This window comes from Macrotis lagotis, chromosome X, assembly GCF_037893015.1.
Source record: "Macrotis lagotis isolate mMagLag1 chromosome X, bilby.v1.9.chrom.fasta, whole genome shotgun sequence".
In the NCBI taxonomy this organism is placed as follows: domain Eukaryota; kingdom Metazoa; phylum Chordata; class Mammalia; order Peramelemorphia; family Peramelidae; genus Macrotis; species Macrotis lagotis.
In genome coordinates this window covers 598,570,244-598,591,308 of record NC_133666.1, presented here as the reverse complement: position 1 = coordinate 598,591,308, position 21,065 = coordinate 598,570,244, and the positions used below count along the sequence as shown (strand labels likewise).

Here is a 21,065-nt window from a genome sequence, read left to right as displayed (position 1 = left end):
AATGCCTTACCTAGATAAGTTGAAGGAACTCAGGTTGTGGCACCTTACATGAGGGTGATATATTTTTATACACTCACATATGTATGTTGACAAATATGCATGTATAATTATGCATATATTTATATTGGATGTCTTCATATTTATCTGACTGTATACATCTATCTACACACACACACACATACACACACACACACACACACACACACACACACACACACACACATATATTTGAAATATATGAAGAAAAGTTATCTATAGAAAGGATTAGCTTGGTCTGCTTAGTTCCAGGAAGCAAAACTGGACCAATGATAGTTAGAGGGAGGCAAATTTAGGATAGAGATAAGGATAAAGAGAATTTTCTCTTCAAAGTAGAATTAAAGTAGATTTTCTGAAGAAGTTACAGTATGGGACTCCAAGCCACTGGCCTGGGCAGAATGACCTCTGAAGTTCCATCTTACTCTCAGATCCCATTCACTTCATTGCTCTTGTTAAATATTTTGTAAGACATAAAATTACAAATACCAGGAACCAGAATGCTTGTTCTAGGTTTTGGCATTTTATTCTATGAATTCATTTTAATAAAAGTTAGATTATGATCCAGTTCAGTTAGCATAGAATCCAAACCAGTTAGACTAGGATTCAAAAAAGTTGTGAGAACAGTTTCTTGACATTGTAAATGCTCTCTAGGCCTCATTAAAAAACTCATCTTTCACTTCTATTAAAAACAAAAAGCAGAGGGTAGACTGGGTCTTTTACCCAAACTACCACATCAAGGTTTAGTAGAATCCAGGGTTCAAATCAGTTGAGAATACAAAATCGAATCACCAAATTTAGGTAGAAACCAGATGTCCTGGTTGGATTTGAAAACAAAGAGATCAAATACTTGGGAATACTTGGAAATAGTGGCATAAACTAAGGGGATCCAGTTTTTGAGTCCAACTCTGAGTGATCCATTTTAGGCAAGGAATTAGAAGACTGGAGCTTATGCAGAGAAGACCAAGATGAAGCCAGGTCATAGGAGGTTCAACAAAGAAATTGTTAAATCAATAAACATTTGTTAACTGTTAGACTCTGTGCCAAAAGTACAAAGAAAGGCAAAAGATGATCCTTGACCTCAAGGTACTTGCATTCTAACAGGAGAGAAAAACATATAGAAATCAGAAGAGGTGAATATTTAAAGAATCATAGTTTTTAAATAATAAGGTTATTATGTGGAAGACAGATTAAACTTTTCTACTTGACTCTAGGGGTATAACATCATAAAAGTTTCAATAAAAATAGACTTGGTTTAATATAAAGAGGAAACTTCTAATAATTAGGTATAATGATAGTAACTAAAACTTAGTATTTCAAAGAGATCATAATAAAAAAGGGTTAAAAACCTACATGTTCAAAAATATTTATAGTAATTCTTTTTTTAGTGACAAAGAATTAGAAGTTGAGGGAATGCCCATCAATGCCAAATAAATTGTGTTATATGAATGTAATGCTATGAATTGTTCTGTAAGAACTCATGAGCAAGCAAAGACTTGCATGAATTTAAAGTGAGTGAAGCAAACAGAATCAAGAGAATATTGTATACACTGACAGCAACATTGTGTGATCATCAACTATGATGGATTTGCTCTTCTCAGCAATATAATAATCAAAGACAATTCTATTTGCTGTTGTTTTTTGCAAAGCATTGGGGTCAAGTAACTTACCCAAGGTCACACAGCTAGGTAATTATTGAGTGTCTGAGGCTGGATTTGAACTCAGATCCTCTTGATTTCAGGGCTGGTACTCTAACTACTGTGCCACCTAGCTGCCCCTCTAAAGTACTTGAGATGCAAAATACCATCCACATTCAGAGAAGAAAGTCTAAATTCAGACCAATGCATACTATTTTCAATTTTTAAAATTTATTTTATGTTTTATGGGCTTATTATTTTTTCTTTTTTGTTCTGATTCTTCTTTCACAACATGATTAATATGAAAACTTAATGCATGTTTAATATGCATGCATAAACTATATTAGATTACTCTGTCTAAGGGAGGGAGGAGGGAAGAGAGGGAGGGAGAAAAATGTGGTACTCAACCCCCCCCCCCCCAAAATGATTGTTGAAAACTATCTTTACATGTAGTTGGAAAAATAAATAAAATGGTGGTAAACCTGTCATTTCACTGGTTTAGAGGTCTCCTAGATAAGAGGACAGCATCTTCTTTGTAATTTAAGACCTTTATAGAGTTTTTGGTGCACTGTTTTTAAGTGATTTCTTCAGGGTCACACAGTCAACATGTTCCAGGCACTAGTAATTAGATCTATGAAAACATGAAATGTTTTGACTTGGGAAAGATTGATTAAGGAGTTAGATCTTTAGGCAATGAGGAAAAGAGGAGTCATATGAATAACAGAAAGATAGAACCATAATGTATGGAATTCAGCATTTATTGAGGCTAGAAATCACTTATAGAGGTGTTGTGGAGGGCATCCATTAGTTGTACAGTCAATAGATTAAATGATATCTAAGGTCCCTAAGATTCTAGAAATACTAAGGTTCTTGCTGCCCAGGCAAAGTCATGGGCTCTCAAGTTGATTAAGATTTGAGGATGGGGGCGGCTAAGTGGTGCAGTACATAGAGCACCAGCCCTGGAGTCAGGAGTACCTGAGTTCAGATCCAGCCTCAGACACTTAATAATTACCTAGCTGTGAGGTCTTGGGCAAGTCACTTAACCCCATTGCCTTGCAAAAAAAACCTTAAAAAATTTTTGAGGATGAAAATCAGTGTGTGTGTGTGTGTGTGTGTGTGTGTGTGTGTAGAAAAGGTGAGAGAGAGCTTAATTTTTCAAAGTACTTTCCATATATTTCTTCACTTGATATTAACATTTTTATGAAGTTTATAACTAGAAGTTCAAGTAAGAAAGATTAAAGGGAAAACTTAGTTCTGATAACAAAACAAGATAGATGCATAGAAACTAGAAGAGAAACTCAGAGAATCTTAAAGTCTCATATTATTTCTTGCCCACTGTTATGTCCACTCTACTAACCTTTTCAGTGGCACTAACCATTGAACCAAATCCTTCTCAGGAAGGAAAAGAACATTTTTCTCAGCCACTCTACAGGGCCTACCAAGGCTAATGGCTATTTATTGTTGACCCTGGGCAAAACCCTGGGCAAAACTTTTCAGGTTAGATGGATGATAAAGATGCAAAATGGTTCCTGAAAAGGATAGAGTTTGTTTTTGTTAAGTAAGGGCGATCTTGGGGGGCAGCTAGGTGGCACAGTGATAGAGCACCAGCCCTGAAGTCAGGAGTACCTGAGTTCAAATCCAGCCTCAGATGCTTAATAATTACCTAGCTGTGTGGCCTGGGGCAAGTCACTTAACCCCATTTGCCTTGCAAAAAACTAAAAAAAATTATAAAGGTGATCTTTTAAAGTTGGGACTTAAAGCCCATCTTTCTTGGCAGTAGGGGAGAGACTGTATCAACTAACTCTCAATGATCATCCTATGATCAGATAAGAATTAAGATGCAAATGGTTATAGCTACAGAAGGGTTGAGACACTCCTTATATCTCTTCTCTTCCTTCTAGGTTTCTAATCGTTCTGGGGTGCTTAATCTTGGCAGTACTGACCACATTCAAGGAGTACGAGACTGTTTCAGGAGATTGGCTGTTATTATTGGTAAGCTAAAGGCCCTGCTATCCTGATCTGTATCATATGTTGTATCTAAATATTGTTGAAATTAGGATTGTTGTTATGCCAGGGTGAAGTTCAGGTTAGCCAGAAGATAAACAGTATTCATAATAGACTGGTAAGAAGTTCAAGTTCAAGCCTTTAAAAAAATAGGGATTAATGTTCTTGGAGTAGATGGAAGTCAGAAAAAAGTCAAGGGTTATAATAGAAGGCAGGGTAGAGCCATTCCAATCCATATTGGCTTTTCTTGTGAGGGAAAGGCCATTCCTTTCCCACATTACAGTTAAGTTGGATTTGTAAAAGTTGCTTCAGTAGAAACTATCTTCATGCAGGTCTATAAGGCAATCACTTAAGAGAAAGATTGAGGAATACTTATTCCAAAATTATAGAGTTAAATGTCTGGACAGAATGAGGATATAATATACCTCTTGAAGTGACTAGTATAGTAGCAGAAAGAACTAAGATAAGAAAGGTGATGCTTCCAGAAGAGTAAGATTTTTCAGGGAGTCTCAGGACACTGTGGCTTTTGTAGTCTCTGAATAAGACACAGTATACAAAACACTTAACCATCCTTAAAACTTACAGAAAAGTCAGAAAATATTAGTAACACTTTTAATTGTTTATTAAGGAAAGACAATGAAAGAAATAAGAAGGGAAGTGGAAAATGGAAAGAAAAAATTCAGATAGAGAGAAAGAAGGGATCTGATATCTAGGAAGATAGTCAATAAATATTTTTGATTGGTTTAGACTGGTAGAGTGGAATGTTGAGAGGGAAAGAGAAGTGAAAGGGAACTCACTGGAGCTGATATAAGGAAATGCAGTTTTCAGCATTATCCTGAATAGATTGGAGGAGTATCAGAACCAGTCTATGTTCATAAATGACGTATACCGCTACTGTTTTACTAATGTCCTCTAATTTAACTGATTTCTTTTTTCAATCAGATGATTTGTTTATTTAACTATCATTTGGAAGCTCTGAGTACATTAAAAAATTTTTTAATTATCAAAAAAACAAAAACAGAGGAGTTCATGTAAAAAGAATTAATTGCTTTGCTATGCTGAACAATTCCATTAGAGACATTAAAATTGAAGCAGTAGCCCTTGAAACCCGAGTGCCACTTAATAGAAAAAAATCCATTGACTTGGACATTTTGACTAAGTGAATTCCAGTTAATCAAGTCATTCTTTTCTTGAATTCAGGAAACATTTGCTATTTTCATCTTTGGAGCCGAGTTTGCATTGAGAATCTGGGCTGCAGGATGTTGCTGCAGGTACAAAGGATGGAGGGGAAGATTAAAGTTTGCAAGGAAGCCCTTATGCATGCTCGGTAAGTACTGTAGTCTAAAAATGTTCCCTTTGTTTTGCTTTGGGGGACATACAGAGAAATTCTCTGGAGGAATCCCCATTAAAAAGTGATGACTGAAATAAGCATCATTCATTTGAGAAACTATCTGAGTCTGAGGGGAGGTGGTCCTAGCATCTCTATCCTTGAAGCAATGAATAAGTATAATCTGGATTTACATAGCATTTTTCTTATGACAATCTAAAAGCAAAGTAGTCCGAGGATTATTTCTCTGATTTTATAATTAAGGGAGACTCAGAGATAGAATAATTTGACCCAGATAACAAGAACAAGCCTAATTTTTGAACTTTTTTTGTTTCCATTAAACTAAACTACCATTCTTTTTAAAATAGTATTTTATTTTTTTCCCTTTATATGCAAAGACTTTTTAGTATTCATTTTCACAAGATTTGAGTTTCCAAATTTTTCTCCTTCCCTCCCCCTTCCTAAAATGGTAAGCAATTTGATAGAGGTTATATATGTAAAATCGCATAAAACATATTTCCATATTAGTCACAGTTGTGAAAGCAGAAACAGATCAAAAAGAATAAAAAACACCCCAAAATGTAGTAAGTGAAAAATTGTATGATTCAATTTGCATTTAGAGTTTATTAGTTCTTTATATGGATCCAGATAGCATTTTTAATCATGAGTACTCTGTAATTGTCTTGGATCATTGTATTGCTGAGAAGAGCTAAGTCAATCATAGCTGATCACTGCATAATGTTGTTGTTGTGGGCAATGTTTTCCCGGTTCTGCTCATTTCATCAGTTCATACAAATCTTTCCAGGTTTCTCTGAAATCTCTGAAATCTGAATTCTCTGAAATCATTTCTAATTGCAAAATAATATTATATTACATTTATTTATTTTTTAGGTTTCTTTTTTGCAAGGCAATGGGGTTAAGTGGCTTGCCTAAGGCCCACACAGCTAGGTAATTATTAAGTGTCTGAGGCTGGATCTGAACTCAGGTACTTCTGACTCCAGGGCCGGTGCTCTATCCACTGCACCACCTAGCTGCCCCATTATATTATATTTACATACCACAACTTGTTCAACCATTTCACAATTGATGTATATCCCCTCAACTTCCAGTTTTTGCCAACCCCAAAAGAGCTGTAAGTATAGGTTCTTTTCACTTTTTTTATGACTTCTTTGAGATACACACTAGTAGTGGTATTACTAGTTTCATCTTTAGCCATAAATTGGACTAGATAACCTCTGAATACCTTCTCAGTATGATTCTAAGTCTAGTTCTCTTTCTATAATACTATCTACAATATCTACAACTATCTATAATATCTACAATACTATCTCTCTGTGTCATGGACAGGACCCCTCTGCAGATTCCTGACTTTCTAATATTGTATCTTACATAAAGAACGTGATTGTTGGTGGTAAAGATGACTGTATGGCCCAGTGCTGTCTACACTCAGGAAGTAGAAAACAATAAAAAGACCAAAAAAAAGAGCCTCTCCCTTAAAATCAGAGATCAAACTTAATCACTAGTGTTGTCCTTGTAGTCTCTTTGACTTCTTGGACTTTGCACCCTTCTTACCTATCTGCCTGCCCTCCTAGCTATCTTCCTGGACACCTACTTACCTACCTAAACTTACAGGTAACTCAATTCCTTCTTGTCATATAGATGGTTTCTGACTTACTTACTTGACTAGTCCAGTGGTACCTACCAGGCTCTTTCCACTTAATTGGATCGCCAGTACCTGTCATGCTCAGAAAGTCTTCTAATGACACCTTTGCTTTTAGACACTGCTGTTTGGTTAAATAACTGACATATTGAAAGATCTGTGTGCTTAATGATTGAGTGGGGGCAGGGGAGAGTAAAACTACTCTCCAGCTTGTTCTTTTCTTCATCTCCAATGGAGAAAGAACCAACTAAAGACACAGGAGAAGAGGAAGGGGGAAGACACACCAACCCCCCTCCACATCAACTGTGCTTTTTGAAAAATAAATGGTATATGACTCAAAATGGGCACACTCAGTAGGAAGTTGTATGACACTGTTTTTTTGAAATTGTATGTCATTGTGTCAATATGGGTAGGAACAAATACTTCTGGATTGTCAAGAATATAGATTCTTTGAGGATAGGATCTGTTTCCCTTTTGTCTTTGCTAGTCATCATTCAGCACAACTTGCATGTAGCAGTCCCATGATAAATATTTGTTAGAATGGAAAATATTGCCTTGAAGATTACATCTAAAGGACCCAGTCTGTCCTTAAAAGCCTTTGCAATGCTGTCCCTAGTTTACCTTTCCTGCTTTATCTAACACTATTTCCCTGTTACCCTCTAGTTAAACTGAACTAGATATCCCTTAAGTATGGCCTCTGTTTCCTGACTCTCCTCAATGCTGCCCTCAATACTACAGCTTCATCTGACTTCACCACCACTATTCAAACATAGAATCCTATAATTAACACTAGGAGTCACAGAGATCATCAATTCAGTCTCTTATATGATGGAGGAGTAAACTGAGGTACAGTAAGTAAACTAACTAAATATTACAGTGAAGAGAGCATCAGTCTTGGAATTAGAAAGATAAGTTAAAATCTGACCTCAGAAATATATTATCTGAGTGACCCTGGGTAAGCATAAAGATGATAAATGAATCCCTGGAGCTGATGAGATCAACAAGTGGAATATGACAGAAAGAGTTGAAAGAAGAGAAGAGAGGAGAGGAGAAGAGAGAGGGGGAGAGGAGAAGAAAGAAGGCCAGGACATGGCCCTGTTGAATATTATATGGTTAGAGTATACAATCTGGATAAGAATCCAGTGAAGAGGACTGAAAAGTAAAAAAGGAGAAGGAAAAGGAAAACCAGCAGAGAGCAATGTCCCAAAAACTTACAGAAAAGAGTATTAACTTAAAAACAGTGGTCAACAGGGTCAAAAACTAAAGAGAGGTTAAGGAGAATGAGGTACCATGCTGTTTCTCAAATGTTCAGTTCAAGTCACGTATGACTTAAATTTTCAAGTAAAGACTAAGTTCTTATCCTTCCTCAAGGAAACTTTTCTTTAGTGATACCAGCTAGAGAAGCTCTTTCTCTCTTATGGTCCCTAGAGTTATCATTGCCTTACAGTTGTTTGGTCATATATTTTACATATTGTATAATTATTTGTATGGCTCTTTTATCTCCCCATCAAAAACTCCTTGAAGGGGAGATAAAAGAGCTCCTTTATATTTTGTATGCAATTTGAATTTACTTATTGGGCCTCTGAAGATAGAGACAACTCTATTTTTCTCTGTACCTACCTAGAACAGTGCTTTGTACATACATTTAATAAATGGTGTTACAGACTTGCATTAGCTCTATGTTAAGTACTCAAATACTGATTGAATAGATAAATTAGTAAATAATCAAATCCCTGGGAGATATGACTTTCTCTTTCCTAAGGATTTTAAAGAAGAGCTAAAGAAATTTAATACTGGATTTTATAATCATCATTATTTTATAGGATTATTTAGGATTTTAAAGTAAGCAAGTCATCCAACAAATGCCATTCCTATTACTCAACACAGTGATTAGGGCTGTCATGATTAGAGAAGTCTCATTTTTATCCCCCCCCCACATTGAGTGTTTTGTCCTTTAAGGGACACCATGTCTTATATTTTAAGGGATGATTCAATGGACAAGCATTAGTCACCTTTTGTGTACCAGGTTCTTTGTGAGAAAATGAGGCTACAAAGACAAAAATGAACCTATTTGTCCTATCTAGGAGCTGACAGTGTTTTGTATAGTGCTAGGAATATAGGACACATGATTATTCTTTTAAAAAACATTCTAACTACAATTAGGAAAGCAAGAAAAACACTGACTACATTTGTATTCCAGTGACTTGGGTTCTTACTCTGCTACCAACTCACTGTGTGACTTTAGCCAAAGTATTTCCCCTCCTATCCAAACTTCCTCATCTGTAAGGTAATGAGGGTGGATTAGATGTTGGCTAAAGACTCTTTCAAGTACAGTGTTCTGATTTTCTAATGTGAACAATAAAAGGTTCTATTAATTGGCATTTACTCAGCTCCTAATTCATAAGCTACACTCTGAGAGTTTGAATTAGCTGCTCTTTGAGATCATTAAGGAATCATTTGGCCAGATTACAGAAAAAGTAGTACTAGGTTTGTGCCAACTGGAGTGGTTTCCATGAAGTGTGGTTGCAATCAGGACTAAGAATGAAACAGAAAATCAACATATTCTCTGAGCCGTCTCTACAAGGGAAGCTTTGGGAACAGAACAATTTGGGTAGAATATAATGTGGACATACAACCACTCATTGGGTGACTCATGGAGTGAGTGGAAAGTGCAAATTCCTAGAAAAACTCAACTTTTTTGGATGCTTTTAGAGATCTGTTTTAGGGGCAGGTATCTGGGCTCAAGGTCAGGAAGACCTAGGTTCAAAACTGGCCTCAAATACTTATTAGCTGTGTGATCCTGGGCAAATCACTTAATTTCAGCTTCAGTTTAGTCAGCTGTACAAGGCAATCATAATAGTCAATTTCTAGAGTTGTTATGAAGATAAAATGAGATAATGTTCGTAAAGCACTTAGCTTAATCCTGGATACATAGTACCAGTAAATTATTTATTATTATTATTATTATTATTAATCTCAACATATGATTTGATTGCCCTAGTGAACTCCAAGGATACCAATGCAGATCTACTATGCTACAATTTAGTTGGTAGAGTGTATATGACATTAAATGGGACAGGAAGATGGAACAGTTGATAGAGAACTGAAAATGAGTTCAAAACCAGCTTCAGATGCTTACTGGTTGAGTGAAACTGGACAAGTCACCTAACTCCTTTTTTGCCCCAGTTTCCTCATCTGTAAAATGGGGATGGTAATAATGCCTATCTCCCAAGGTTATGAGGATCAGATGAGATAAAAATTGTAAAACACTTCTACAGTAGCTCCCACATAGTAAGTTCTATATAAATATTTGCTGTTATTACTAGTGATTTCACCCATATAGATGAACAGGAACAATATGGAAGTCCTCTTCCTTAAATTTACCTTCTTCCCTTTTACTCAGTTAGAATTTGGCCAGATTTAGTTTTTCCTGTGGAGATGTAAGGGTCAAATTTCTTTGCAAAGCTCAAATTCTAGACAGTCTTAATTACTTATCCATTTTTGTAACTCTTTTAAAGTCCTCTGAAGGAACCCTTAAGATGAAGCTTTTATAATATGCATTTCTTAGCTGACTAAGGACATAGTTTGTCCATTGACTTTAATGCACTTTATAATTTAATGCACAAATTGTAAAATGCACTTTGTAGATGGAATTGTGGACTTGGAAATAAGAAAATCTCAGTTCAACTCTAACTTATTATACTCACAAATTGCAAGACCATTGGCAAGTCATTTAACTTTTCTATACCTCAGTTTCCTTGTCTTCTTAATGGGGGTGGGGGGATTGTACTCCATGACTTCTAAGTCCTTATATGCTCTAAATTTGGGATTTTATTCTACTTTCCATGGGAACTTTTCTAAACCTAGAAAGGATATAAGAAGTAATTCTACTCTTCTTCAAGAAAAAACCCTCTCCTAGTTCTGCCCTAGAATTTGACACTAAAAAGATGCCTACTATGTAGTTAGGGATGGGGAGGAGAGGGAGAGAAGGTACATATGAGGCACCAGCTTTAATACTTGGAAATCTTGATTTAAGCAAATCTAATTCATGGTTTAAAAGTGCTCTGAGATCGACAAAGCCCTTCTTTCATGACAATCAGCCACGTGATGTAATCCATGAGGGAATTCATGATAAACTGGGGAACCACTTGTGAGGCCAACCAAGTCCTTTCCTTTTGACAATCATTTGAGGTGGTTATTGCAGGAGGGGAAAATACATCGTTAACTCGGTGACTATTTCTGCGAAGTTACAGAAGTTAACATTAGGAACAGCCAGCAGGCCAATTGGACTAGAATAAAGACTTATTAAGGAGAATGGGAACCAGATAATGAAAGCATTCTTAATTGTCAGGCTGAGGATTTTATATTTTATCTAAGAGGCAATAGGGAATTATTGATGATTTCAGAGTGCAGGAGTTGACATGGTCAGTTGTGCCTTAGGAATATCAATTTGGCAGCTCTGTGGAGAATCAGTTAGTAAGACCAGTCAGAAATGCCATTTAAACACCTAATACGTTAATCAATGTCAGTTAGTTAACTAGCATTTACTAAGTCCCTACTATGTCCCTCAAACTCTGTGATAAATGCTAAGAATACAAAAAAAAGGTAAAATAAATTCTCTGCTCTCGAGGAACTCAGACTAATAGGGGACCATAAAAGACAGACAAATATATATACTAATACAGATGCATGTGGGATAAATTAAGGGTAATTTAAAGAGAAAGTGATGATGATGATGATGATGTTTGTCCTTCCTTCTCAAAGAAAATCATGACATCAGGGAGGTGATGGCATGACAAGCACTTGAGTTGGATTTAAGAGAATCCTGTGCTAAGTCACCAGCTTCACTGTCTCCTCTAGAGACATTTAGGTCCAGTGGCTATATATGAATCAGGATGACTAGAGATGACCCTGGATGTGAGGCAATCAGGGTTAAGTGAGTTGCCCAAGGTCACACAGCTAATAAGTATCAAAAATCTGAGGCCAGATTCAAACTCCTTTCCTTGTGACTCCAAATCCAGTGCTTTATCCATTGCACCATCTAATTGCCCTACATCCAAGAATGTTGGAATTTTGGGAAAAATTAAAAAATTAGTCTTGACAATGTTTTAATCTAATGGAATAAATCTCTAGGGGTGGAATTTCAGGCAAGGGGCAGGGATCAGGGTGGACTTTAATAGACTCTGAGAGTAAGAACAGATCTCAGAGATCATCTAGTACAACTCTTAACTGAGGCACTGTCATCATCTGTAAAAAGTGGTAATTTGGAGAAGCAGATGTCCTAGTACTTCAAAACATCTTGTCTCCTCACCCACTATGAGTGATGAGCTACTTTTTCCTCTAAATAATGCCAGACACTTTCACTTTAATGGCTGAAATTTGAATATTTTTTTCTTTATTCTATTACTTTCCCAAGTTGTTTCCCTTGGAAAATATGTTGGTCCCACTGTGAACTCTGAGATTCATTTAGAATGACAATCTCCGCTTGTAATGAGTCTTAGAGGTCATCCATTATCTCCCCTACCTGTGCAGGAAATACACCTACAATATTTTCAAAAGTTGTCATACAGCTTCCACTTAGGGACCTCTGGTGATGAGAAGCTCTCTACCCTTTTATGTAACTCACTTCACATTTAGACAGATTTAATGACAAAGAAGCTTTTCCTTATTGTTCATCTTCTGCTTCCTTTGGTTGGTCTAATGTACGCTTCTAATTTGTCTAATTTCTCTTTCACATAATCTCTCTTCAAAAACAACTTTCCTATCATCTTTAATCTTCTTTATAATTGGCTAATCATCCCTACTTCTTTTAACAGATATTCACATGATATAGCAATTTACTAAAATGAGGAAGCATAACATAAAGGATGAGATGAATGAAAAGCATTTAATAAGCCCTTACTATGTGTAGGGGAGTCAAATACAGAAGTGAGAAAAATTCTGCCATCAAATAGTTCACATTCTAGTAGAGGATCCTTATGTAGGGGATGGTGACCAACTGCAAAGTCACAGTGATAGTGAACAAAACAACAGGACAGGCCACTAACATGCTTTCCAGAGGTGATGAAAGTGATGATTGGGTGTCTAAGATGACAGGGTGGAAAATGGAAGGAGTAAAGAAAATGACTTGATTCTAAGGAGGGCAAAATGAGAAATTTGCCAGCATGGTCTTTGGTCATCCCACTTGGTGGATGGATAGAGTGGATTTGGCGTCAGAAGATTTGGTTTCAAATTTTCTTTTGCAGATTATTAACTGAGTTGATAGGCTAGTTACTTGACTTCTCAGTCCCATGGCTTCCTTATCTGTAAGACAGGACTAAAATAATACTACTACTCTTATGGTAATGTTTCAAAGAAAATATATGCAAACCTTACACTGTTTTACCAATATGGATATTTTTATTATTTTCTTTATATAACTTGGAGCAATGGATAACATATTTGCCTATCAATACACAAAAAAGATGACAGTATTATGAATTTGAGATCTTAGAAACAATTGAGCCCAAATAAAAAAATAAAAAAAAAAGATCCCTATATAACATTCTGGGCAAGTGGTCATCTATCCTCCAAAGAGAAGACATTCAATGTAAAGCAACTCATTACTCTTTTGACAAGTTCTAATTGTTAGGAAACTTCCCCCCTTATAAACAGATTTGATTTGCTTATTTCTTTCTCCTGCTCCTATTTCTGAACCCGAGTCTAATTCCTTTCTATATAAAATAGCCCTTCAAATATTTATGTTATACACTATCCCTCTTGCTGAGTCTTTTTTTTTCAATGTTGGGCTGAATCAAAGGAAATTAAATTAAGTAGGAATAAATATAATCTTATATTAGGGTAAAAATTCAGTCTCACAATTACAATATATGACAAGTTTGTCTAGAAATAAGTTTTTTAAAAAAATATCTAGGGGTCATAATGGTCTATAAATGTATTAAGACACAATAATATGATCTGGCAACTTATGAAACTAATAATAAAGAGAGAAGCACAGGGTCCTAAGGAGATGAAATTCATTCTCTACATGGCATTGATCAGACTATATATAAAGTACTTTGTTCAGCTATTGGTGACAAATTTTAGCAAGGGTGTTAAGACAAAGTGTGTCCAGAGCATGTAAGTTAATGAGGATGGTGAAGAGTTTCAAATTGATTTAATTTGGAGATTTGGGGAATTAGAAATATATAGATTGAAAAGAAAATACCTTGGCATGGAAATGGGGTGGGAGTGTGGTTGCTTTATTTGGAAGACTATCATATAAAAGAGAATTAGATTGTCCTACCAAGAAGATATAAACTAGGAGCAACGGATAGAAATAACCTAGAGGCAGAGCTAGACTTGCTATAAGGAAAATGAGAAATATCCAAAAGTGTAATGGACTCCTTCCTCAGGACAAAAAAGGCCTTTTTAGGACTTTGATTACTTGCCATGATGTCTGTATAAGAAATTCTTGGTCAAAGGATTGTATAATCATACAATTTTTAATCAATTACAAATGAGAACACAAATTTTGAATGAGAAAGGATCCCAGAAATCCTCTAATTTATGCCCTTCATTTTAAAGAAGAGGTAACAAAGATCCAAAGAAATAGTTACTTATCACATAAATCATGATGGAGGCAAGTTTTTACCTCAGGTCTGAGACTTTAGAATGAATGTTTTTGCATTGTACCATTTTGCACAGGAAAGATTAGATATGGAAAAAGAAAAGGAATATGCCTTTAAGAAACAACTAGCTATGTGCTAAATGCTTCATGATTTTCTCATTTGAGCCTCATAACACTCCTGTTAGGTAAATGCACTTGTTATCTTCATTTTATGGGTGAGGAAATAGGGGCAGTTAAGTTAAGCAACTTATCCAAAGTCACACAATTAGGATGGATTCTGAGGCTTTGTCCAAACTCCGAGATTCTGTGATTTGATTTTTCAATGTCCCAGAACTTCCACTTACCCAAGGACTTGGGTAATTAAATTAATTGGGGAATTAAATCACTTAATTACATTGAATATCAGTTTCCTCATCTGTAAAATGGAAATAATAATATTTGTACTAATGTCTCAGATGTCATAGAAAAGAGTGCTTGGTAAGTCATGAGAGTTAAAGAATTGGGAATTATTATTATGTTGCAAGTGCCTCATAATTTGTACATTATCTATAAAATGTTATCAATGTGAGCAAAGTCAAAGATTGAGTTCATAGAGTACAAAGGTTCTTCATAGCTAATATATTTTAAAACTAAGTCAATATGTGGCTAGCAGATGACCACTGTCATTTAGTGTCTTTGTTTTTGAGTTTTACACTATTGGACTAGATGATATTCTAAGATCTAGAATACTTGGGTCATATAACAATTTCTGAGATCCCACCCACAGGAAAAAAAAATTGTCAAGACCCCTATAGGTCTTGAAAGATATGCTGTGTCTTTATATAATTTCCATCCCAACTAAAGAAAAGCACAGAGGATCCCATATATGTTCCCAATCATACTTGTTCTTCTAACTTGCTATGTGACCTTAGGGAAGTACCTGGGTCACCCCATAACTCAGCATGCTCATCAAGAAACATGCTTCTTTACATGACCATGTGATTCAGATTTAATTATGCTGAAAGGTCTTAGATTGAGGTCTCAGAGATAAATATTTCAGTTCCTGAGGACTGTCCTACTTAAATTCAGAGATTCATCAATAATAATAATTGACATTTGGGTACCATATTGAAGTTTGTAAAACAGGAGTAATTGTTAGCTTTTATATACTATTTTAAGATTTACAAGGCATTTTACAAATATTACTTCATCCTCACAAAAATGCTGGGAAAGAGGTACTTATTATGCCCATTTTAAAGAAAAGGAAACCAAAGCAAGAAAAGGTTAAATGACTTGCCCAGGATCAACTGATTATGAAGTGTCTTAGATCAAATTTGAATTCAGATTTTACTGACTCCAGATGTAACACTGTATTTATTATGCCACCTACTTCCCAAAACATTTTTTCATGTATCTGTACTTTATCTTCTAAGGTCCATTCCCATTGTAAATACATTAACATATGATATTTTTTTAGCCTCACATTGACCTTGTTAGGAAGGCACCATAAGTATTATGAAATCCATCTTACAAACTAAGTTTGTAAGATTGTGTGTGACTTACCCCAAATCTCAGAGCTAATGAATGCCAGAGGTGCCATTGAAACCAAATTTTCCAATAAGATGTTAGCTCTCTGAAGACATTTTCCATTTTTATTTATCCCCTCTACCTAGCACTGTGCCTGTCACATGGTAGATACTTAATAAATTCCTCTTGATTATCAATCAATTAATTAATTGAGTGCTCATTCTAGTGAATCCAGTACTTCATCAATGATTCTCTGGACATAGTGAAAAAAGGAACAACTCATGGTTCAGATTAGCATCTTTGTTCCAGAAGATAAATTGTGTCTCAGGCATAGATTTATTTGATCAACCACCTGAATTCATCATAGGCAGCTTCTTATCTTCTCTTGTCCAGAGAGGGAAATAACATGATAACTCAGTAGATCCAAAGAAGGGTGTTGCATTTATTTTTCCCTAATGTGCACATTCTCTCTCTCTCTCTCTCTCTCTTTCTCTCTCTCTCTCTCTCTCTCTCTCTCTCTCTCTCTCTCTCTCTCTCTCTCTCTCTCTCTCCCCTTCTTTCTCTTTCTCTGTCTCTCTACCTCTGCTCTCTTTCTCTGTCTCTGTCTCTATTTCTCTGTATCTTTGTCTTTGTATCTCTGTGTCTCTCTCTATCTCTCTTTCTCTCTCTCTGTCTCTGTCTCTCTGTCCCTCTGTGTTTCTCTCTCTGTGTCTTTCTGTCTGTCTTTCTGTCACTCTCTCTGTCTGTCTCTCTGTCTCTCTCCCTTTCTGTCTCTCTCTGTCTCTGTCCCTCTGTGTCTCTGTCTCATCTCTCTCTCTCTCTCTCTCTCTCTCTCTCTCTCTCTCTCTCTCTCTCTCTCTCTCTCTCTCTGTCTCTCTTTACCTTTCTGTCTTTCTCTCTCTATCTCTGCTCTCTATTTCTGTCTCTGTCTCTCTCTGTGTCTTTGTCTCCATATCCCCCTCCCCCTCTTCCTCTCCTCTGTTTCTCAGACATCTTTGTGCTGATTGCATCAGTGCCAGTGGTGGCTGTTGGAAACCAAGGCAATGTTCTGGCCACCTCGCTCCGGAGTCTACGGTTCCTACAGATTTTGCGCATGCTCCGCATGGACAGAAGAGGTGGCACCTGGAAGCTCCTGGGTTCTGCAATTTGCGCCCACAGCAAAGTAAGTCTGAATAAGTTATTAACCCTTTACCTTTGTCTATGCCAGGGAAATATACTCTCACCTTCCTTTTGCCTGAAAAAGTCCTACTCATCATTTAAAACCCAGTTCTAATATATCTCCTCCACAAACCTCCTAGTCAATGATAATGGATATTACTTTTGTTGTTAGAATTTACAGTTTTTATTATTTTTCTTATAAACAAGTATTTATCATCTCTTCCTCAGTTGAACAATTAGAGAAAAGAAAAAGCCCTCACCAAAAATTAATGTATAGTTGCACAAAATAAATGCCTGTTGGCCACATCCAAAATGCATATCTTATCCTATATCAAAGCCTGTCACCTCCCTTGTCAGGAGGGGAACAGCATTTCTCAACATCAGTTCTTTGGAACCAGGATTTGTCACTGCATTAATCAGAGTTCTACTGTTGTTAATATGATTATAACCATCTAGAAGTATCAGAGAAATTTTTGTGGGGGAGGTAGCAAATTCTCAAAGCAATTCCCATTGCCTAGAACAGTAGACATAGAGGAAGTGCTTAATAAAGGTTGTTGACTGATTGATGATTCATGTGAAAAGATGAAAAGAAATTGCAAAGGTATGATAGATATGAATAGTTTGGGCATTGTACCAGTGAAAGAAATGCACACAGTGATCATATAAAAGATGCATCAAAGACTTGTTGTTTCTATATCACCTTCATTATTAGTATTTTTATTATTTCCCAGTCAGTAGCTGTGTTCCCTCTCAGACCTCAGATAGCTCTTTGCTTTGCCCTTTCTGATGCCCTTTGTAACAAACTTTGATAGCTATTTATTTGTCTTATCTTTGGGGACAAGGACGGCAACTCAACTCAACTTTCCCTATTTTTCAGCACATACTAAAATCAAAGGGTACTTACCAGTTGTTACTTTGGATCATTCATAAGAGCATAGATTTAGAGTTGGAAGAGATCTTAGAAGCCATTAACTATAACTGCCTGATTTTAGAGATGAGAAAACTGAATAACAGAAAAGCTCAAGTCACTTGCCCAAAGTACCTTAATGGACAATGATTATTTACTACTGTAAACTTCACCATGCTGTATGAGAATTGATGAGAAGAAATGTGCATATTTAAAGAACAGATTTGGAGGAAGATATATATATATATATATATACATATATATATATATATATATATATATGAAATTATGTAGATGCAAGGAGTATATGCAAATATTTATTAAGTAGTAGAGGGATTAAATATGTTCAGTTTGACCCTGAGGGTGAGAACTAGAAAGAGATTTAGATTTGATATCAGGGAAAAAAATTCTACTAATTGGAAATTTCCATAGTAGAGTGGACTGACTTGGAAACAAGGGGGATCCCCTTTGAAGTAAATGTTGGATATATTGTTGAGAAAATTCTTTCGCCTCCTCTTTCCCCACTCTCTGTATGAATTAGACTATGTGACTTCTCAGAGCCCTCTGAACTCTGAAAGTCTGTGATTCTATGATGTTTTCCTTCAGGATCATATTTTAGACAATTAATCTAGAGTTGTAAGTGTCTTAGAGGTCATCTGGCCACAATCCCTCATTTCCCAAGCATTGATATGAAACAATCTACTCTAGGTCATAAAACACTAATAATGGATTTGAACCAAATGTTTTACACTGTACACTTAAGTGATTTGTATTTCATACTCCTTCTCTGGGACATGTCCCAACAAATGAACTAGGGAAAAATGACCATGAACCTAATGACCTTGAAACTGGGGGAAAAGCAGAAGGTTTGGCATATTCACATCCCATCAGTCATTTGGTGACTAAATCATCTATCAAGATGATTTGTGAGGAGGTAGCTTCCTTGGTTTTTTCCTCTCATCATCTGCTTTATGGGGTGGGAGCAGTGGGGGAAGTTTATTCCTCCTTCTATCTCCCCCCCTCCACTTAACCAAAAAGAGATAGTTGAAGGTTTTCTTTATCGACTTTAACTAAATACCCAATAAATTTCTACTTTTAAGGCAGAAAATCAGCAACCCTGGTGAGACTCCAATTTTCCATCAAATAAAAACCAATAGCATCAGCTCTGAAGCTATTTAAGATTTGCAAATGATGCTTACTTAACTTTTACATGATTAAACACTCCAAGAAAAAATTTTGAAATGTCTTACATCTGCAGAAAGAAAAAATATTTTTCTTTTATTTAATTATTTATTTTTGAATTTTACAATTTTTTCTCCGAAGTCTTGCTTCCTTCCCCCCACCCCCCACAGAAGGCAGTCTGTTAGTCTTTACATTGTTTCCATACTATAAGAAAAAAAAATATTTAAGACAAGGAAACAAAATTTCTTGTTCAAATGGTTATAAGAGAAATCCAATGTTAAGAAAGTAAACTGGATTTCTGTCCCCCCAACTTATTCATAACCATTGCAACTAAAAGTTTACTGACTCTCCTCAATTTGTGTTGTCCTGTGCATACTTGCACACCTGTTGTATCCACCCTCTAAGAATTTGTAAGATCCTCCAGGGTAAGACCTATTTTGCTTTTGTCACTTTTTGTCCATAATCTAGCATATCTTGCATATGGAGGTTAATTAGTAAATAAATGTTTATTTGATTCTATTGAACTGATGTTTTTGTAATTAGATCATATTGTGTAGGACTTTATTCCAGAAGAAAAATAAGTCTCTCTAGGTCCACAAACACTATAGTGTGAAGCTACAAGGTTGTGCAGATCCTACCAAGATGGAAAGGTTTTATGTATGTGCCCCATATCTCTTATCTATCTTACTTTTCCTGGCTTCCTTCAAGTCTCAGCTAATGAGCTTATCCAGACCTATCCCTTTCAACTCTGAGATGTGTACACAGGGCCTGAAGAAGTCAAGAGAGGGGATGTCTATTCTCTCTTATTCTTGCCAGTTCTACCCCACCATGATGTCCTTTACTCAGGAAAGAGTCCAATGCTAAAGGTTTTGGGTACATGAGGAAGAGCAGTGTGGCCAGATCACAAAGCATAAAGAGCCTGGAATGGTGGAAGGAGTTAGGTTGTGAAGAGCTTTAAATGCTAAACAGAGAATTTTATAATTGTTATTGGAGCTACAAGAAAATCCCTGGGCACTGAATGGGGTGGGGGAATGGAAATCTAAGAAGATAGATAGGAGCAGGACGAATATGACATTCTCTGATCTTTGCCCTAAGAAAATCTCCCCGGAAGCTAAGGAGAGAATATATTGAATTGGGCTGAGATCTGAAGCAGAGAAAACAATCCTGAGGCTATTGTAATAGTCCAAATGTGAGACCATGAAGGGTTAGATGAGGTTTGAGAACACACATTAGATCTAGCAATTCAGAGATTAGAAGTTAGAAGGAAAACATACGAGAATCAGTCATTAAACTGAAGATGAATACAAGAATCACATGAAAAGAGCATAATTAGACATTTGGAGTTTAGATTGCTTTCTCAAGGAGTTTAGCCAAGGAGTGAAGAGACAGAGGACAGTTGCTGGTTTTGTCACCTCTAGTCCTTTTTTTTCCCCTAATTACAAAAGAGATCCCCTACTTCTTGTTGCAGCTAATCTGTCAACCTTGATTCCTATGACTCCCATCTCTTCCAAGACTTTGCTCTCTCTCTCTGGTTCTGTTTCTCTCTGTCTCTGTTTCTGTCTCTGTCTCTGTCTCTCTCTGTCTCTCTGTCTCTCTCTCTCTCTCTCTCTCTCTGTCTCTCTCTCTCTCTCTCTCTCTCTCTCTGCCTATGTAGCTCTGTCTCTGTCTCTATTTCTGTCTTTCTGTGTCTCTGTCTCCCCAATGGCTTTTCCCCATCTAATAAAAATTCAAGTCTCTTAGCCTTAAAAATTAACTTTCCCTTCTACCTATTAGAGGAATGTTCATGGTAGAATGGATTGCTATTGGCTTGGGATTCACAAAGCTCTTAGTTTGAATCCTGACTCAGATGTATGTTAGCTATGTGACTCTGAAGCAATCAATTAAACTCTCATATTCTTTTTTTAGAAAGGTTTTATTTATTTTGAGCTTTACAATTTTCCCCCCATACTTTTGCTTCCCTTCCCCCACCCCACAAAAGGCATTCTGTTAGTCTTTACATTGTTTTCATGTTATACATTGATCTCAGTTGAATGTGATGACAG

General features: G+C 36.2%; 1 protein-coding gene across 1 annotated transcript in view; it reads left to right on the top strand.

Annotated features, from left to right (window-relative positions):
* KCNQ3 (potassium voltage-gated channel subfamily Q member 3) overlaps positions 1-21,065 on the top strand; it is a 457,133-nt gene that overhangs the window by 340,396 nt on the left and 95,672 nt on the right. The window contains 3 exon segments of the mRNA XM_074202412.1: positions 3,572-3,662; positions 4,875-5,001; positions 16,766-16,938. Coding sequence (XP_074058513.1) covers positions 3,572-3,662; positions 4,875-5,001; positions 16,766-16,938 — 391 coding nt within the window.